At 40.3% G+C, this 15,849-nt stretch overlaps 2 protein-coding genes across 2 annotated transcripts in view; one reads left to right on the forward strand and one right to left on the reverse strand.

Annotated features, from left to right (window-relative positions):
- Positions 1-14,272, reverse strand: QRSL1 (glutaminyl-tRNA amidotransferase subunit QRSL1). Its single transcript, XM_030447258.1, has 11 exons — positions 13,944-14,272; positions 13,499-13,658; positions 12,271-12,369; positions 10,720-10,816; positions 8,847-9,023; positions 6,454-6,629; positions 6,233-6,345; positions 4,547-4,739; positions 4,056-4,173; positions 1,699-1,904; positions 1-1,345 (listed from the first exon to the last, which is right to left on the reverse strand). Exons 1-11 carry the CDS (start codon positions 13,965-13,967, stop codon positions 1,134-1,136), a joined length of 1,575 nt encoding a protein of 524 aa, XP_030303118.1. The 5' UTR covers positions 13,968-14,272; the 3' UTR covers positions 1-1,133.
- The window catches only part of RTN4IP1 (reticulon 4 interacting protein 1), a 22,578-nt gene continuing 20,929 nt past the window's right edge, over positions 14,201-15,849 (forward strand). The window contains exon 1 of the mRNA XM_008503981.2: positions 14,201-14,493. Coding sequence (XP_008502203.2) covers positions 14,238-14,493 — 256 coding nt within the window. The 5' untranslated portion in view covers positions 14,201-14,237. The remainder of the gene's footprint in view (positions 14,494-15,849) is intronic.

Genomic DNA, 15,849 nt, shown 5'->3' on the forward strand with positions numbered 1-15,849 from the left:
AGGGCATAAAGAACATAACATTTACTGTCCCCGAAGATGCAAAACAGCTGAGTGGGACCAGAAACACCAATTAATTTGCAATTTTTAGAAATAAGGTCAATTTTGTACACAGGTCTAAAACAAGATAAGGAGGAATCAAGAAGATTCTGTTATTGCACTGGACTAAATCTTGGTTGAGTTTTCCTCACTCTATACCTTGTACCTCTGTTCAAGCTGCAAACTGTGACTGAAAGCAGATCTACCTACTTATCCTTCACACTTCTTCAGCTTTTGAAAAATGGAAACTACAGCATTCACTACAACAAACTACTAAACAGTTTATTAGCTGTTTAGAAGGCCTTCCAGTCTACCAACATTATAGTTTCAAAATTTGTTTCAAATTACTATTGTGATGAATGAAGGAAGAGGTGGTATTACTCTTACAGGGAGAGCTCCACTGAAGAAGATTTCTTTCTTAGTAAGTATTAATTTTAAATGCTGATAATAAAGAACAGTGATGAAAGAAGAAAGGCATCTCTCTCCAAAAGAAATCTGTGATTCATTGTTTTTACTATGAATGTAACAAGAGTAATCTGCCTGATTTGTGAACCTGGAAGTTGTTTCACCTCTTGCGTGAGTTTGTTAGAAGGGACTGATTGATTGATTTATTTAAAATTAACTATCTATATCTTATTGTCTTGTATTTACCTGTTAGAGAACAAACAGATCCTTGATATCTTTGCTCCATTAGAGCTTGTCTGGTTGTTCCATTACAAAAGTCTATGCCCCAAAAGGAAATCAACCCTTTGGCAACAATGCAATTTTCACAGCAATTTTCAGGTTAGTTCTTTAATGGGCCTGATGCCTTATACAGCCTCTGGGGATGGAAAAAAGCAGTTCCACAGGCATAAGATATATAATTTCAAGCTGGTGCTTTTAATATCAGTTAGAAATGGTTCTTAATAACAGACATATTTACTTAATGATTCACTTGGTCTTAATTACATAGTAACAAGCTGCTATGATTCCACCCTGTATTACTGTATATGGTCTTCTTAAAACGTACTACTTCTGCGAAAGAGAATTAACTGCAGGAGTACATTTTTAAACCATCCCCATAGTCTTCTTGCTTTAGCTGACTAACAAGTCCCATGTTATGAAAAAGAAGCAGATTTCTGATGCTGGAAGACATCCTGGACATGCCTCTGCACTTCTTCTAACTGGATTATTGGGAATTTTACTTGTTTTTCAAACCACTTGGCTACAGTGAGAAGCTGCTTCTCCTGGAATGAACGTCCAATGAACTGAAGGCCAATTGGCAAGCCTCTCTCTGAAAGAGCTGCAGGAACATTTATGGCTGGCAGTCCTGGGGAAAAAAGAAAAAAAAGAAAAAAAAAGTTAATAACGAGAAACTTAATTAAGAGTAATTTAATGAGTCAGCATCCTCTAAAGAGACTCCACTCTCCTAAGATAGAGATTTTGGTCTCTGGAACTTGAGCTGATTCATCTAACTGTAGCCCCTGCCTGTCTCCAAGATGCCTCACTTTAAAATCTAAAAAACATTTATTAAATAAGCTACCCTTACAGCTGGTTATAACCACAGGAGTTAAAACAGAGGTGACATACCTTGATTCCAAAGTAGATGCTAAATAGCTGAAGGGAATGGACATTAAAACTGACTAGGCAGAGGAGAACAGTTGAATTCCTGTCCCTACTCACCAGCCAGGTTTACAGCCTGGGTCAGGATGTCATCTTGAGCACTGCGGGTTCTGTTGTCTTCTTTGATGAATTCTCTATAAGGCACTGGATCACTCAGAGTGGTAGGAGTCAGTAAAATATCAATTCCGCTCCTGAAAACCTTCAAAAAGTCATTGGCAATGAGACGTCTGACTTTCTGTGCCTTGATAAAGTAATTCTCATAGTTCCTAAGAAAAAAATATGGACATGAGGACCTGACATTAATTCCAAAAATACAGAGCTTTATTTCTTAGTTACTGCAAAAAAGGTAAGGCCAGTATTCCTTCTGCTTAAAGGACGAACACTGGTACTCAAGTTTTGGATATATCAAAAACATGCTGTTTATGTTCTCAGAGCAATGGAGATCTCAGAGAAGGAAGAAATGAGGTGAAAGGGAAAAAAACCCAAAACAACCAAAACCAGTTTACAGTAATTAACTAAAAATCAAAACACTTTTATGACCTTACTGAAACTAAACTATGTATAGAAATTCACTAAAGGGAAGCACAGCAAAACCTAGAGACAATACACAACTAAGTGATGCTAGAAAATAGGCGTTAAACATTTAGGATTCAATCTAACAAGATACTTAAAGAATGTGGAAAAGTCCCATCATCTAAGGAGGACTCCATGCAGTCAATGGATTTCTAAATCATCCCTACACAGTTCTAAAGCAGAAACAAATTAGTCAGCTTTACACCTACTGCTCCTTATAACTTCATATGCAGAACTGGTAAATATGGAATTCTTAAATTAAGGAGAGTTCAGCTTCAAAAGTAATTGCCATCTAAACCCACAGCTATTCTGAAAAGGAAGGAAAAAAAGCATAGGGAGGGTATTAACAACGGTCACATGCTAGAGTGTTTGTAGACAAAAGTGCAACTGCCCCAAAGCAACTTTGTTAGAGTAATCTAAAGATGTATTTTTCTAAAAAATACCAATGAAAACTGTTATAGTAAATAACAGACAGAACATAGCAGGTTTAAATTAAGAAGTTACAGAAGTTGTATCATGGGATTTTTTCTATAGTAATTTCTGAAGTGATCCTAGCTGTAAAGACTGTCAGAAAAACACTAAAAGGAACAAAAAGGACCTTAAAAATATTTAAAGCTGGAAAGGCTCTTTTGGGTTAAAAAAGAATGAAAAATATTGTTAAATCAAACATATACTCTCTGTTAAATCTGATACAACTCTGACAAGCTTCCATTGCTTCCTAAACAACCACGGAGATACAAGCAAGATAAAAATAATGTGTAAAATGCAACATTTGCAGAAGACGCATTTATTTTCTCTCAGCTATTTATTCTAAGAATGTTTTCAGAACCCTGGGTTCTGTTCTTCAAAAGTAATTTACTGCAAACAGGAATAGTGCTCTTTTTCAGTCTTGAACAACCTTGAAGCCAACGGTGTAATTTCTTTCACAGAAGAGTGAACTACACAAATTTTAAAGCAGCCTCAGGAAAGCTGATCTAGACAGACAGTAGTAAGCAGGAGCACACTTGGCAGGAATATCAGCATTCCATAAAAACTGGTTGCTGCGTTCTGACTGACAACATTCCTGTCTCTGTGAGCAACTACAAGTCAGATCTGATGAATACTCATGCTGACAAAGCTCTTTCTGTAGTGCACTTGCTTTGAGACTGATTTACGTTACTAGTGTTTCTGTTAGGACCTGAAAAATTAAGAGAGAAATCAGCAGTTTTACTAACATAGTAAATTAGGACTGTTGGATAAGAAATAAACACTCAGGGGGGGGAAAAAAAAAAAATCAGACCGATCCATCCTCCAACTTCTCTACATGAGCTGGATAAAAACCTCTTTTATGTAAAGACATCAGCTCAGTACCTTTGCCAGTGCCTTTCTCTCCCTGTACACTGAGACAAAGAGCTGCAGTTAATTTAATTGCTGCATCTTCTGGCTTTAGGTATGAAGACCTCCCTAGAATGAACCCACAGATTTTCTAGACAGTTCTAATGAGAATAACAGCTACAAAACTTTTAACACTGTGACAGTAATGGCTTCAGTATGATTTCAGTGCCATACCATAGGATAGTGTTTTGCTTAATGGATGCAAGTAACACCTTGGTAAGGGAAAAGAAAAAAGATCACTAAGTTGTTTTACTTACTGAATTCAGGTGGCTCACAGTAAGACTAAAGGAAAACATTTTCATTCATAATTAACAGTTCACTAGGTATTATATGGCTAAGTGATAATACAAGTAGGTACTAGTATAAGGATGAATATTTTTACGTCATGATTAACAATCACACTTTGCTCAAAAAAACAAATTAAAAAAATTGTTAACTTGGCAAATTTGCACTTCAAGAAGTCTGCTTACTGTTTCAACAAGAAATAGTTTCCTGATAGAATTCTTCCTCTTACAACATCATTAAAGCCTTCTCGTCGAGTTGCAGCATACATGCTTTCTGTGGACTTGTTCATGTCAGAACGGTGTCCTGGAAAGAAAAAGCAATTAGGAAATTAATATTTTCTGTAATCCTTACAATTTAACAACATAATGTAAGGTTATACACAGTAAAACAATAAGCCATTGTTTGCTGCACTCTGACAGGCTACTGTTCTGGAAAGACAGCAAGAATGTTCCTGTTTTATTATAAACATATTGAGCAGATTTTAAACCCTGACACTTACATGTCTAGAAGTTAAATGTTTTTAAATATGTATTTATTTACCCATTTTTATTGAGAAAGGTTTTTATATTTCATCTTGGAAAAGTAACACCAAACATTCAACCATGAAAAGCATAATTTTTCCTAGCATGCAGTAATGTATTTATTGTCTGAGAAAAAAGTTTTTTAAAGCCCTTACCATATTCCAGTCCATCAAAACGAGCCATATTTGATGCCACTTCTGCTGTGCATAGCACATGATAGCAGACAATTGAGTAACAAGTGTGTGGTAGACTCACTTCAGTAACTTTAGCACCTGCATTCTTAAAGAGGTCAGCAGCCTTTGACCAGAGAGCCAGAATTTCACTAGAAAGCGCTGGTGCATGATACTCCTTAGAGAAGAACAAGAAGGTGAGTGAATTTACACACCAGTTTACACACCACAATGGCAACCAAAATGCAAATACTCCTTGCTAAAAATGCATTGAAACTAACTTCACCACTGCATGATTTATTACAGCTTCTTGCATCTATTACATCTTATACAATCAAGCAGTATTAAATTAGCAGGATTCAGCATTCTTAAAACTATTCTGTTCATCTCAGTAGGATCAACCCACGTAACACAGACCATGGAATTTCTGGAGTTTCTTCTGAAGGAGAAGTTGCCCATCTATCCATTTATTTGTCTAATTCATGGAGACTATACTGCACTGCTCTGCAGTTCATGAGGAGAAATGCTTCGTGGTTAAATGCTAACACTGGGCTCTGAGCAGGAAAAAAGAATTACAGCCACAGCCTCTCAGTGGCAACCTGCATGCCTCAGTGAAACAAAGACAGCAAGCCACCAAAGAAAAACTACAGCTAAAGGGTTGGGAGACTTAGATAAGCTACGTTCCTGTTCAAGAGGTAAGTTGGAAGATACTGGATGAGAATCATCTACTTTTGAAATACTTGCTTTGTTTCTAACGCACCATGTTAGGGTAATAAAACTGTCTGATCTCTGAGTAGCTAAGACCCATGTTTAATATATGCATTTATCTGTCTAGGACAATCTGAAGCAGTAGAAAACAACTGTCCAAAGGATAGGAAAAATTAACCAATACCACTATTTTAAATTTATCAAAATCTAAACAGTATGCAGCTAATTAATATTCTAGGCATACAATTTTTGCATTTCACAGATCTGGAATAAACAATAGGTCAGTGGACACCTCTGTTTACCAAATTATCTTTTGGTATACCTGGTCTAGCACAGATTCCACTACTGATAATCAAACCAATAAATGTTATTGTCTTTTTGAAGGCAGAGCATTTACTAAACTAAAAATAGGCCTAAGTCCCAAATGCTGTTCCTCAATTTTAAGTATACTTACAGTTACAAACATGAATGATTTGCATACATCAGAAGCCTGATTACAGCTGTCTTTCAATCCCTGTTAGAGCTCTATGAATTGCAGTTCTATGTGCCAGTCAACTGTCTTAAAAATTCTCCTTCATATTAACACAGTGACATTTAGGCAAATACCTCAAAGCACTGCACAAACTGGTACTAATCTCACTGTATGAGAAGGTGCCAAGAGCAACTTGTTTGAGATTATACAGATGACCGAGAGCAACAGAGAGAACAAAGGACTGAAGTTCCTCGTTTCCCTTGGAACTTCCTACAACAACAAAATATTTTAGATGAAGCATTAGGTGATGCTCACCCAGAATCACCTGCACAGACAGAGCACAAACTGCTCTTTTCCAGGAGCTGCTTGTACTGTCTTCGCTATTTTAAATCATGAAAGATTGAAAGGTGATGGCCAAGACACAGGTATTTTCTGGTAGGTGCCCTATTTGCTGTTCCTGTCCACAATTACTGACTGGATTTAAATGTTACCTTTGGAATTCCTATCGAGAGCTTGCTGACATCAGGCAGATTGGGTAGTTCAAATGGCTTGAAGTCATCCTGAATTGTGGTAGAGTCTTTAGGATCATGTCCAGCAAGTAAGCCTGAAACATGACATCATATATGAAGAAGAGGGAAATGTCCATTGGGTAGCCAGAATTAGATTTGTTTTGAGACAATGTTGTAAACAAAGGCATATGGAGTAGCAATACCTAGCACAACTGCTGCATCATCCACACATCTGGTTAGGATTCCTGGCACATCCATGGAGTTCACTAGAGGAATGAGACCATGTCGAGAGATCAGTCCATATGTTGGCTTTAAACCTACTACACCACAGTGAGCAGCAGGGTTTCTGGTAGATCCTCCTGTGTCTGACCCTAAGGCTCTATGGTTTCAAAAGGATCATCATTAGTAAAGTAATTCAGAACACTTCCAAATAACAAAAAAAAAATCAATGGCTTTAAGATGCATGGATCCAAAAATATGTGAATTCTTCCGGATTATAGGTCATAATCACACAGCATAAATTTCAGCCTGCTCCCTATGTCAGTAATTTTTTATCTGTTCTCTTATTTTAGTTAGGGCCTCTGAATTAGTCCTCAGGAGAGCCCACTTCTCTCCACAAAGCAGAGGTAGACAGGCAGAAGTTAGGCCACCTGAATATGGCCCTAAATATTCACTTCCACCTTCTCTGTTGATCTGTTCCAGTTCTGTGGACTCCAAAGATAAGTCTAATAGGATTTAGTATACAATTTTCAGATGCTGATATCTTATTTATTCAGTAGCCAATACATTAGGAAGCTGCATTTTCCAGTACAAAAATAAACAGCAACACAGTACAATTTTTGCTCCTAAAAAAAGGGCATAGTTTTCTAAATCTAGGAGGTTTTTCCTGTTTCCAAACCTACAAAGCATAACATCAGAACTCCCACTTTACAGTAGCTTAGGTACATTTTTAGAACACAGTATTTTTAAATTATTATTAATTTACTTTTTAAGTTGACTTTTGTTCTTCTTTCACAGGTGAAATCTTGTTCTTTCTAAACTGAGATTCTATTTAAATTTCCAGTTCTATTACAATTTTTTGTGTGAAATGAAGCCTGCTCTTCTCTTGCTTTTGATAATGTTTAACTCAAGAACCATTATAAAAATAAAAAGACCTATCACCCAAATCCTTGCAAAAAACCAAACACTTCAGTATAGTTTTTATTGAAATGGGTATGTAACTTTTCCCATAATGTTTGTTTCTGAGATGGCTGAACTGATGCAATTGACTTTGCTGAAGTGGAATTTTTTCAAAGCTTTTGTGTTGCTATGAAACATCCTCAATTTCGTAGCTTTTCTGCACATCCAAATCTCAAATTGAAAAAAACAAAGATTGGCAGCACTCCTGATGCGTGAAAGAAACTAACAAAGTGGACATACAATAGGTTATAGGCAATAAAATAGCTGGGTGAAAAATATCACTGATTTGACAAGGTGCTGAGCAGTACAAAATGGGAGTTCAGCATGCCCTGCAACACAAAAGATGGTGCCAGACTCTATCAGTATCAGTCAGTCCTTTCTGGCCCAGGACAGGGACCAGCTGCACTTGGGAATGGCTGCACTCAGCTCAGTTTCAACAGTATTAAAATATTCAGCAGAATACACCCTAGCAAAGGTATCACAGAAAAACTAAGGTTTTGGATAAAAAACATTTTTTTAAAAAAAAGTAGCAAAAAACATTTTAACAATAGACCCCTATAGTATAGTCTGCATGTAAACAGTAACTGAAGAATGTTCTTAAGCACCTTCCAGTTAAGAGCACAACTGAAATAATCTTCTATAAAATGAGCTCCCCTATACACTCTAAAAGCTGCATAAAATCAAAGGTGTGAAGTTTTAAGGAGTGGGTGGGGAAAATAGTATCATACAACTGATCTGTTAAATAGTCAGTTGCTACTCCATGCAGATAATTGTTGTAATACAAAATTCCAGGTTGTTTAACTCCTTAAAAAAAACCCAAACCACAAAAGGTTAAAATTATCTGCTAAATTTTTAAAACAGACAGGTTCATAAAGACCTGTGTAGTTAAGTATCTGTGTATCTTTTGTTAAGTCAGGGATTTTAAAGCATTTAGATCTCAAATATAACTGCTATAAACACAAAGGAGAGGAGAAAAAATTATAATACTGTTACAAATCAAGGGGCCTCTTCATTTGCTAAACTGCACTTTCAGTGTGTACTTATGTAATGCACTCACTGAAGAAGAGGAAGTGTCACAAACCCCATGTTACTTTTAAGAGAGGATGTGGGAATAACAATAAAACTGTCAATCCTTTATTGCCATTATCGTTTTGTTTCACACAATGTCAAGTGATCCTATCAGTACTCTCCATAGTACTCAAAATGAGTAAGCCTGGATTTGCCTACATGCATTAATTCTGGCTTCATGATATACCACGAGCAAACTAGGGATGCTGAAATAAATTCTTGCATTCCAGTGCAAATAACGACACCCCCTCCCCCCCCCTTTTGAACTATATTACAAGAAAATGATAAAATTAAAACCTTGCAACATATTGAGACATTTAATAGAAAACTATTTGTAAAAGCCTCTTACGCAAAACACGTGAAAGATGATACAGCAGCTGCACTGCCTCCTGAGCTCCCTCCTGTTATTACCCAATTAGACTCTTCATCCTCAGAATGGGATTTTGAGACAGATTTTTCCTTGTACTGTCTTGAGTAACTCCAGGGATTTCTGACCGGTCCAAATACCCCATCCGTACTCCCAGATCTAAGATAGTCAGATGGGACAAATACAGACAGAAGTGACAAATGACACACAGCATTCACAAAGTTTTCATTTCTTTATGTAATTTATCATCCTTCAGCCCAGAAAAAAAGCATAAAAACACTGGTGTACATAAATCTTCGTGCAGTCAACTTCAACAGTGTTATACAGAATGTAAGGTTTATAGATCTTCATCCCTTTCTGACACAGAAACCTCTGCTAATGCCACTTTAAAGAACATAATCCCCCAAAACATAAAACTAATTTAATCTAAGTAACAGTAAAGTCACACATCTGCTTTAAATCAAAAGTCTTCTGGTCTCCTAACCCTGCATTTGGAAAAGGCAAAAGAAGATGACCACAGTCTTCTGGAGGACCATGCTGCTAAGAGCAGAGGAGGAAAGCCCCACAACATCAGGAACAAGCACTTCTCTCCAAAGCACACACCATGACTCACTATGTAGCCCTCTCCTGAGACCACAGCTCGCTGGTTCAGACTGACACATTGGCTTCTCAGGAACTATTTTCAGTCAGACTGTGGTCACCTACGTGTGAGCTGCCAATGATGCAGGACAGGGGGTACTTTCCTCCTTCTTCACATCCTCCAACCCACATTCCCCCAGACTCCAGAGTGCCAGAGCATGGGACAGAGTGGGTAGCTGACAAAGTAGTTGAAAGCTAACCTTGTTTGAGACATCATTACCTCGTGAGCTAGACTGGCTCACTGATCAAGCTCATTGTGCAGCTGTCTTGCTGCTAGCATAGGAGACCAAGCCAAGCACACAGACCAGAGATGAGAGGCCAGAGGTGGGACAAGCCTTTTTAGGGGAATGCAGTGCTTTAATGAACTTAGAACAGTGATAACACTGCATAATCAGGCTTTTTTCTGAGCTTTTCCTCCGCTCTTCCTCTGAAAAGTATCTCTGATGCAGAAATTACTTTATACAAAACAATATAGTCAAAATATTTCCACCTCATCCATGCAAATTCCCAATTAAAACTGTCTTCTGTTTGGGTAAAATAAAACCAAAACACAATAATTACTGTTTCTGATAAAGTCCCTTTCCAGACATTTCTTTCTAGACCTAGGAGTTGTGGTGACAGGGACCCCCATCCCTAATGCCCAATGTTATTCCCTGCTGTAGCTTGGCTGCCTTCACTGATTTGCTGGAGAATCAATTTCTCAGAGCATTTTCCAATGTGCTCCTGACAAAAAGTCACCAACATTAGCTTAAGCAATTTAAAGTGTTAGATGGCTGGCAGCAAATCAAGGAGCACTCATACAAATTACTCCAGTGGCTGACTGGCAGAGGCAGTGACTGCCACCAGGACATGATAATAATTAGCTAAGGGGCAAAAAGCATCAGTAGGGAGGGTGAAAAAGGCAGCAATTAACTGCTACTGCAACCAATTCTATTAACACGTTACTCAATCTGGAAGAAGTCTGTTTGTCCTTGGCCTTCTGCAATGGCCATTCCACTTTCTCCCCCTCAAACGCAGCTACAGTCAAATACGTTGATAAAACTTAGCATTTATATCACTTAAGCAACAGTATAAATGTTCAGAGAGAAATTCATGCGAGTATATAAGCTAAGAGAAGCTTCACAGTAAGAGAAGCTAAGGGTTACAGGTAGATCAGAACATGGTGTGCATTCTAGTTAATGTGCAATCACCATTAAAAATAATAAACATCACTCACCCCATTGCGAATTCATCTAGGTTTGTTTTTCCTAAAAGCACAGCTCCCTGATCCAGTAATTTCTGAACTACTGTAGCATTGTAAGGAGAAATATAACCTGAAAACAATCAGAACAATTAAGAGAGCGATTGGCAAGATACAGCTGATTTTTAGAAGTAGCTACCCTGAACACTTCAAAGTTGTCATTATTTGTGCATAAGAATTACCAGTTCACAGTGCTGAAATATTTAAGAAATGTAGCAAAAGTGAACCAAACGTTGTTTTGTTTGTATGTCTTTTTTTCTCTCCACAATTTACAACCCAGTAATTCTGGACTACACATTTTTAGCTTGTGCAGCTAAGATTTAAAAAACAAAACAAACCTTACCACAAAGGTAGCAAATTACTGCATTCACCCAATCTGCACGAACTGTCTAAAATCAGAAGAAATGAGCAACCCTCTTTACAGTAAAGCGCTAAGCTATCTTGAACTGTCTCCCATTACCATGAGATAAAAGAGCACATGGCTGACCACAGGATGAAATACTAAGTGGCAGCCCTGTGATCAAACTTGTGCACCTTTGACCACTTAGACTTTTTATAAACCAGAATGAGAACCACAACACTTACACAAGATCCCAGGTATCAACCAGTTCCTTTTGTGAATACTGGCAGGGGTTTCACCAGCCCTACCCTTAATGGGAACAAGGATAACATAACTCATAATGCTCTCAGCCATGATCTTGCAGTCAATCACAACCGGTCTCAGAATGTATTTTAAGGAAAAGCATCTCAGATACTGTAGCACTTCTTAAAATGTCAAAGTCAGATTTTGTTTCTTCTGCCATTAAAAAACCCCCCTGTAATTAGATAAGGGTCCTGCTAATTTACTTGAGGTATCTTCCACAATACTTTTCGGTTTTAATTTGTGCAGAATTAAAGAGATATAAAGATATGTTTTCTACTTTTGCTTTTACTGAAAAAATATTCTAGTGCCTGGAAAATGTTCATGGCCTGTTACTAGAAACAATGAGTTTAGGAAATTTCAAAACAAATAGAAAGCCATTATAGAATGTGTCTGTATACCAGGAAATTAGAGAAAAACAACTGTTAATGTCTACTCTTCCTACAGCCATATACAAAAACTACTTAAATCAACAATTATCAACAGAACAAAAAAGATTGTCTTTGGATTTTGCTAGACAGAACAGCAACAAACAGAACAGAACAACCTGTAGACTTAAAGTAACACAGACCAAAATGTGAACTGTAGTAAATTTCTATTTTAGCACATGCTCTATAATAAGCATTGTGCTGTTAAAAGCATGTAACTATGCATAAAAGAGATAATGTCCTTATAAGAAACACAAGAAAAAGGTACTTGTGTAATTAACAGATGAGATAAGATTGGCAGAACAAATCAGATTAGATAGAAATGTATTTTCTTAAATCAGCTCAGCTCATTTTTCAAAGATATTTACATTTCTGTAAGACTCCACTCATAAACCTTCTAAAGAGATGAGCAAGAGCTCTGAAATGAGATTAGATTTTACTTTAAAAGCTCTACTGTACCTTTTAGCATGTTTGATGCACATGTTGTCTCAATTCCAGCTGTATTAAAGTTGTCTTTTACTGCAACAGGAATTCCATCTAAAACACCCAGTGGCTGACCTGCATTAAGAATTATTGTGAAGACAACAGAGATTAAAGCAAAGTGTGTTGTATGCACAGCCTTCTCAACAATTGCAGTTTATTTTACATGTCCCTTCTGGTGTTTTTTAGAGGCAAGAACGCTATCCACCTACCATTTTATGGCTGTCTCTTTCAAGGATAATCTTTAATTCTAACCCCAGCATTGAGCATTCTGCCCAAACCAGACCTGACCCTGCAGAACAGAGCTCTGCAAATGGGTCTAAGCCTCTAAAACAGGCAACTGCTTTCATATAGGTTTCTATCCCAAGGGAGTGCTTACCTCTTCAAATATGACAACATAATGCTCACTTGAGCCATAGGTGCTGCCTAGATCCACTCCATCCATAGGCTGGGAGACATAAATTCTGAGTACCTGACGTACACAGTCGATATAATCTTAAAAAATTACTGAAGCAGAGAAAATCTTCCCCAGGTGATTAATTATCCATCATCCAGGGGAAAAAAAAAGATTAGAATGCCTGTGTCAGGAAGAAAACACTCTGGCTGGAAATTCTGTTAATCTGTCAGAGGACAGCAAATGTCAGCCAGGAAGGAAAATAAGTACCCTATTAGGTGAAAAATTCTCTTTTCTGTCTTCTGGGAAACACAAAGGAAAATGATGATGGCCAGCCTCTAAATGCTGCAGGTAAAAAGAGTTTAATGCTGTTCTGTTCACCAACAAATAACTCCAATCGACAGAGTACCTTTGTTTTCGTTTGCTTTCTTAATTTAAAACCTGACAGGTGGAGCTGGATCTTTGCCTACTCCAGTCAGCAAGCCTGCAGAAGGCCACTGCATCCTCCTGCTGTTGCTGAGGGAAAGAAGAGGAAACCATTGGCAGTGCTGTCCCAAGAAGGACAGAGCCCATTTATCTGCTTTGCCTCCCTGGTTTGGTCCAGAGTTTGCCTTGGATTTTTGAAGTGAACAACCTACGGGGGTGCCAAGCAAACACCCAGGAAGCCTCCATCGCTATCCTCACACCCCCACGTAGCCACACGTGTAGCACACAGACCCCGCTTTAAAAAGAAAAAGTATTTAAGCTAAAGCCAAGAGCTTCTCCACAGCAGCTCTTTAAGGGCTAATACCGATCACAATCAAACAAACATACCGCTTCTGTATCTTTTCTCCGACTCTTCAGCCTGCTTCAGAGCGGTTTCTTCCGCTACGGTGATGTAAGCGTTCAGGAACTTGGTGCTTTTGATGAGGGAAAGGCACCTCTGGCAGAGCTCCGTCGGGCTGACACCTCCTTCCCGCAACGCTGCCGACACCTGGAAGCGCAACACCCCTACCCCTGTCACGGCATTCGGGCGGCACAGACCGCTGCGGGGCCCTCAAGGGCCCAAGCGCCATCCCCACTGCCACTTCGGGAAGGAGGCCGCGGGCAGGGCCCTGCCTGCTCCCCCGTGGCCGCGGGCTCCGAGGAGGGGAAACACCGAGGGGACAGGGCGGTGGGCCCGGTCACCTTGCGAGGCCGCCCCGCCGCCGTTCCCCGCTCCTTGAGGCGCCCTCCCGGCGCGGCGGGCGGCTCGCAGGGCGGGATCGGCGCCACTCACCTCTCGGAGGGAAGCGCGCAGCATCGCGGCCCCGCTCACCGCCGCCTCGGGCTCACCGCTCCGCCGCTACCCTCCTTCTCCCGGCACCGTACCTGGGCGCCGCCATCTTGCTGCAATACCGCGTGGCACCATTGGCAGGGCCGCTAAGAAGGCGGCCGCCCATTGGCCACGGGTTCTGCCGGGCCGGGCCGGGCCGGGTCTTCTGAGCTTAGTGCTGCGGGACCGTGTAAGGAGTGCGCGGCGTCTCTTCTCGAACCCTTGGGGCTGCGCGACCCGCTCCGGCCCGGCCCGGCCATGCTGTCGCGGGGGGCAGCAGGCGGGCGGGCGCTGCGCGGGGCGGTGCGGGCGCGGGGTCACCCGCCGAGCCGTGGCCTCCGCGCCTCTCCGCGGGCGCGGTCCGCTATGCCCTCCTGGGTCATAGACCGGTACGGACCCAACGAGGTGCTGCGCTTCACCCGGGACATGGTGTTCCCCACCATAGACTTCCCGAACGAGGTGATCATTAAGGTTCACGCCGCAAGCCTGAACCCCATCGACCTTAGCATGAGAAGTAAGTGCCGGGCCCGAGCGGCCGGGGCCAGGCTGGTGTGATGGCAGGGGTGTGCTGGCATGGCAGCTGCCAGGTGTCCCCCGGCCACCAGAGTTGTACAGACGGTGTCACCGGCCCGCTCACAGTCAGGAGGGGCCCCTCGAACCGCGGGCCCTGAGGGAAAGCGCCCATTTGGAACTGGATCTGAAGTTCTTAGGGAAGCATGGTACCAAAAGCCTTTCCGAAGGCGAGAGTGCCAGTGCTGGGAGGGGGGTAGCTTTTAATCTGAGTGACTGGCTGCTGTCCTCTGCAGGTTTGCAACTTGCAAGGCAACTTCCTTCTGTTAGTAGCATAACCACAGGGGGGTTATTTCTCGACCTTCTCCCCAGACCCTGCCATCTGGCTGGTGGTACTCTTTGGGTAAGGAGAGGAGTCATTCCCAGGAGCAGGGTTGTCCATGGAAGGTCGTGGCTTTTCCCGTCTCTTTGAGTTGTGTATGTGGGGCTGAAGGTCAAAGTTACCTCAAAGTTGGCATGCGTGGCCTTATCCAAGCATTGGAATTGGAATGGGCTGCCCAGGGAAGTAGTGGATTCTCCATCCCTGGAGATATTTAAAAAGAGACTGGATGTGGCACTCAGTGCCATGGTCTAGCAACCGCAACGGTGGTTCAAGGGTTGGACTCGATGATCTCTGAGGTCCCTTCCAACCCAGCCAATTCTATGATTCTATGATCCAAGCCATGTTACTCGTTTTCCTGCCCCTTTGTCCTGAATTTGCATTAAGGTATCTGCTGTCAGCTGGCCCTGGAAGTCTGCATCTTTTACTTACTGAGTCTTTGTATTTGACCCACTTAATCAGATTTTTTTTTCTTTGATTACAAAGTTAAAAATACAAGAAGGAAGTTGCAGTTAATAGAAGACCTTCATGTTGAGAAATGATCTTGCTTATCAGATCAGATTCAGAGGTACATGCAGGAAGCCTGCTGATAGAAGTGTAATTTCTGTATGGGGTCTCTAATAAAAAAATGTAAAAGAAAGCAAGGTGTCTGCTTTTGTCTCCATCTCTTTTTTCAGTATTATAATATAATGTAATTAATATACTATAATATATATGAGTCACTGTAAAAATATATAATATAATAGTATAGATAATACTTGAAACACATAATAGGGCACCTGGGCTAGGACTCCAAATGCTTGAAAAGGCCTATGTGCTCAAATTACTTCTTTAGGTTATTATGTAATTCTGAGATTTTTTTTTTTAGCATTTAGCTATTGTTTACTAAATACAAGTTAGATTATTCATATCAGAGGATGTGTCTTACTATTTTTGCAGGGGTGTTAATGGTGTTTTTTACAGTGCTTTATCTGCAAAGAC

This window comes from Calypte anna, chromosome 3, assembly GCF_003957555.1.
Source record: "Calypte anna isolate BGI_N300 chromosome 3, bCalAnn1_v1.p, whole genome shotgun sequence".
In the NCBI taxonomy this organism is placed as follows: Eukaryota; Metazoa; Chordata; class Aves; order Apodiformes; family Trochilidae; genus Calypte; species Calypte anna.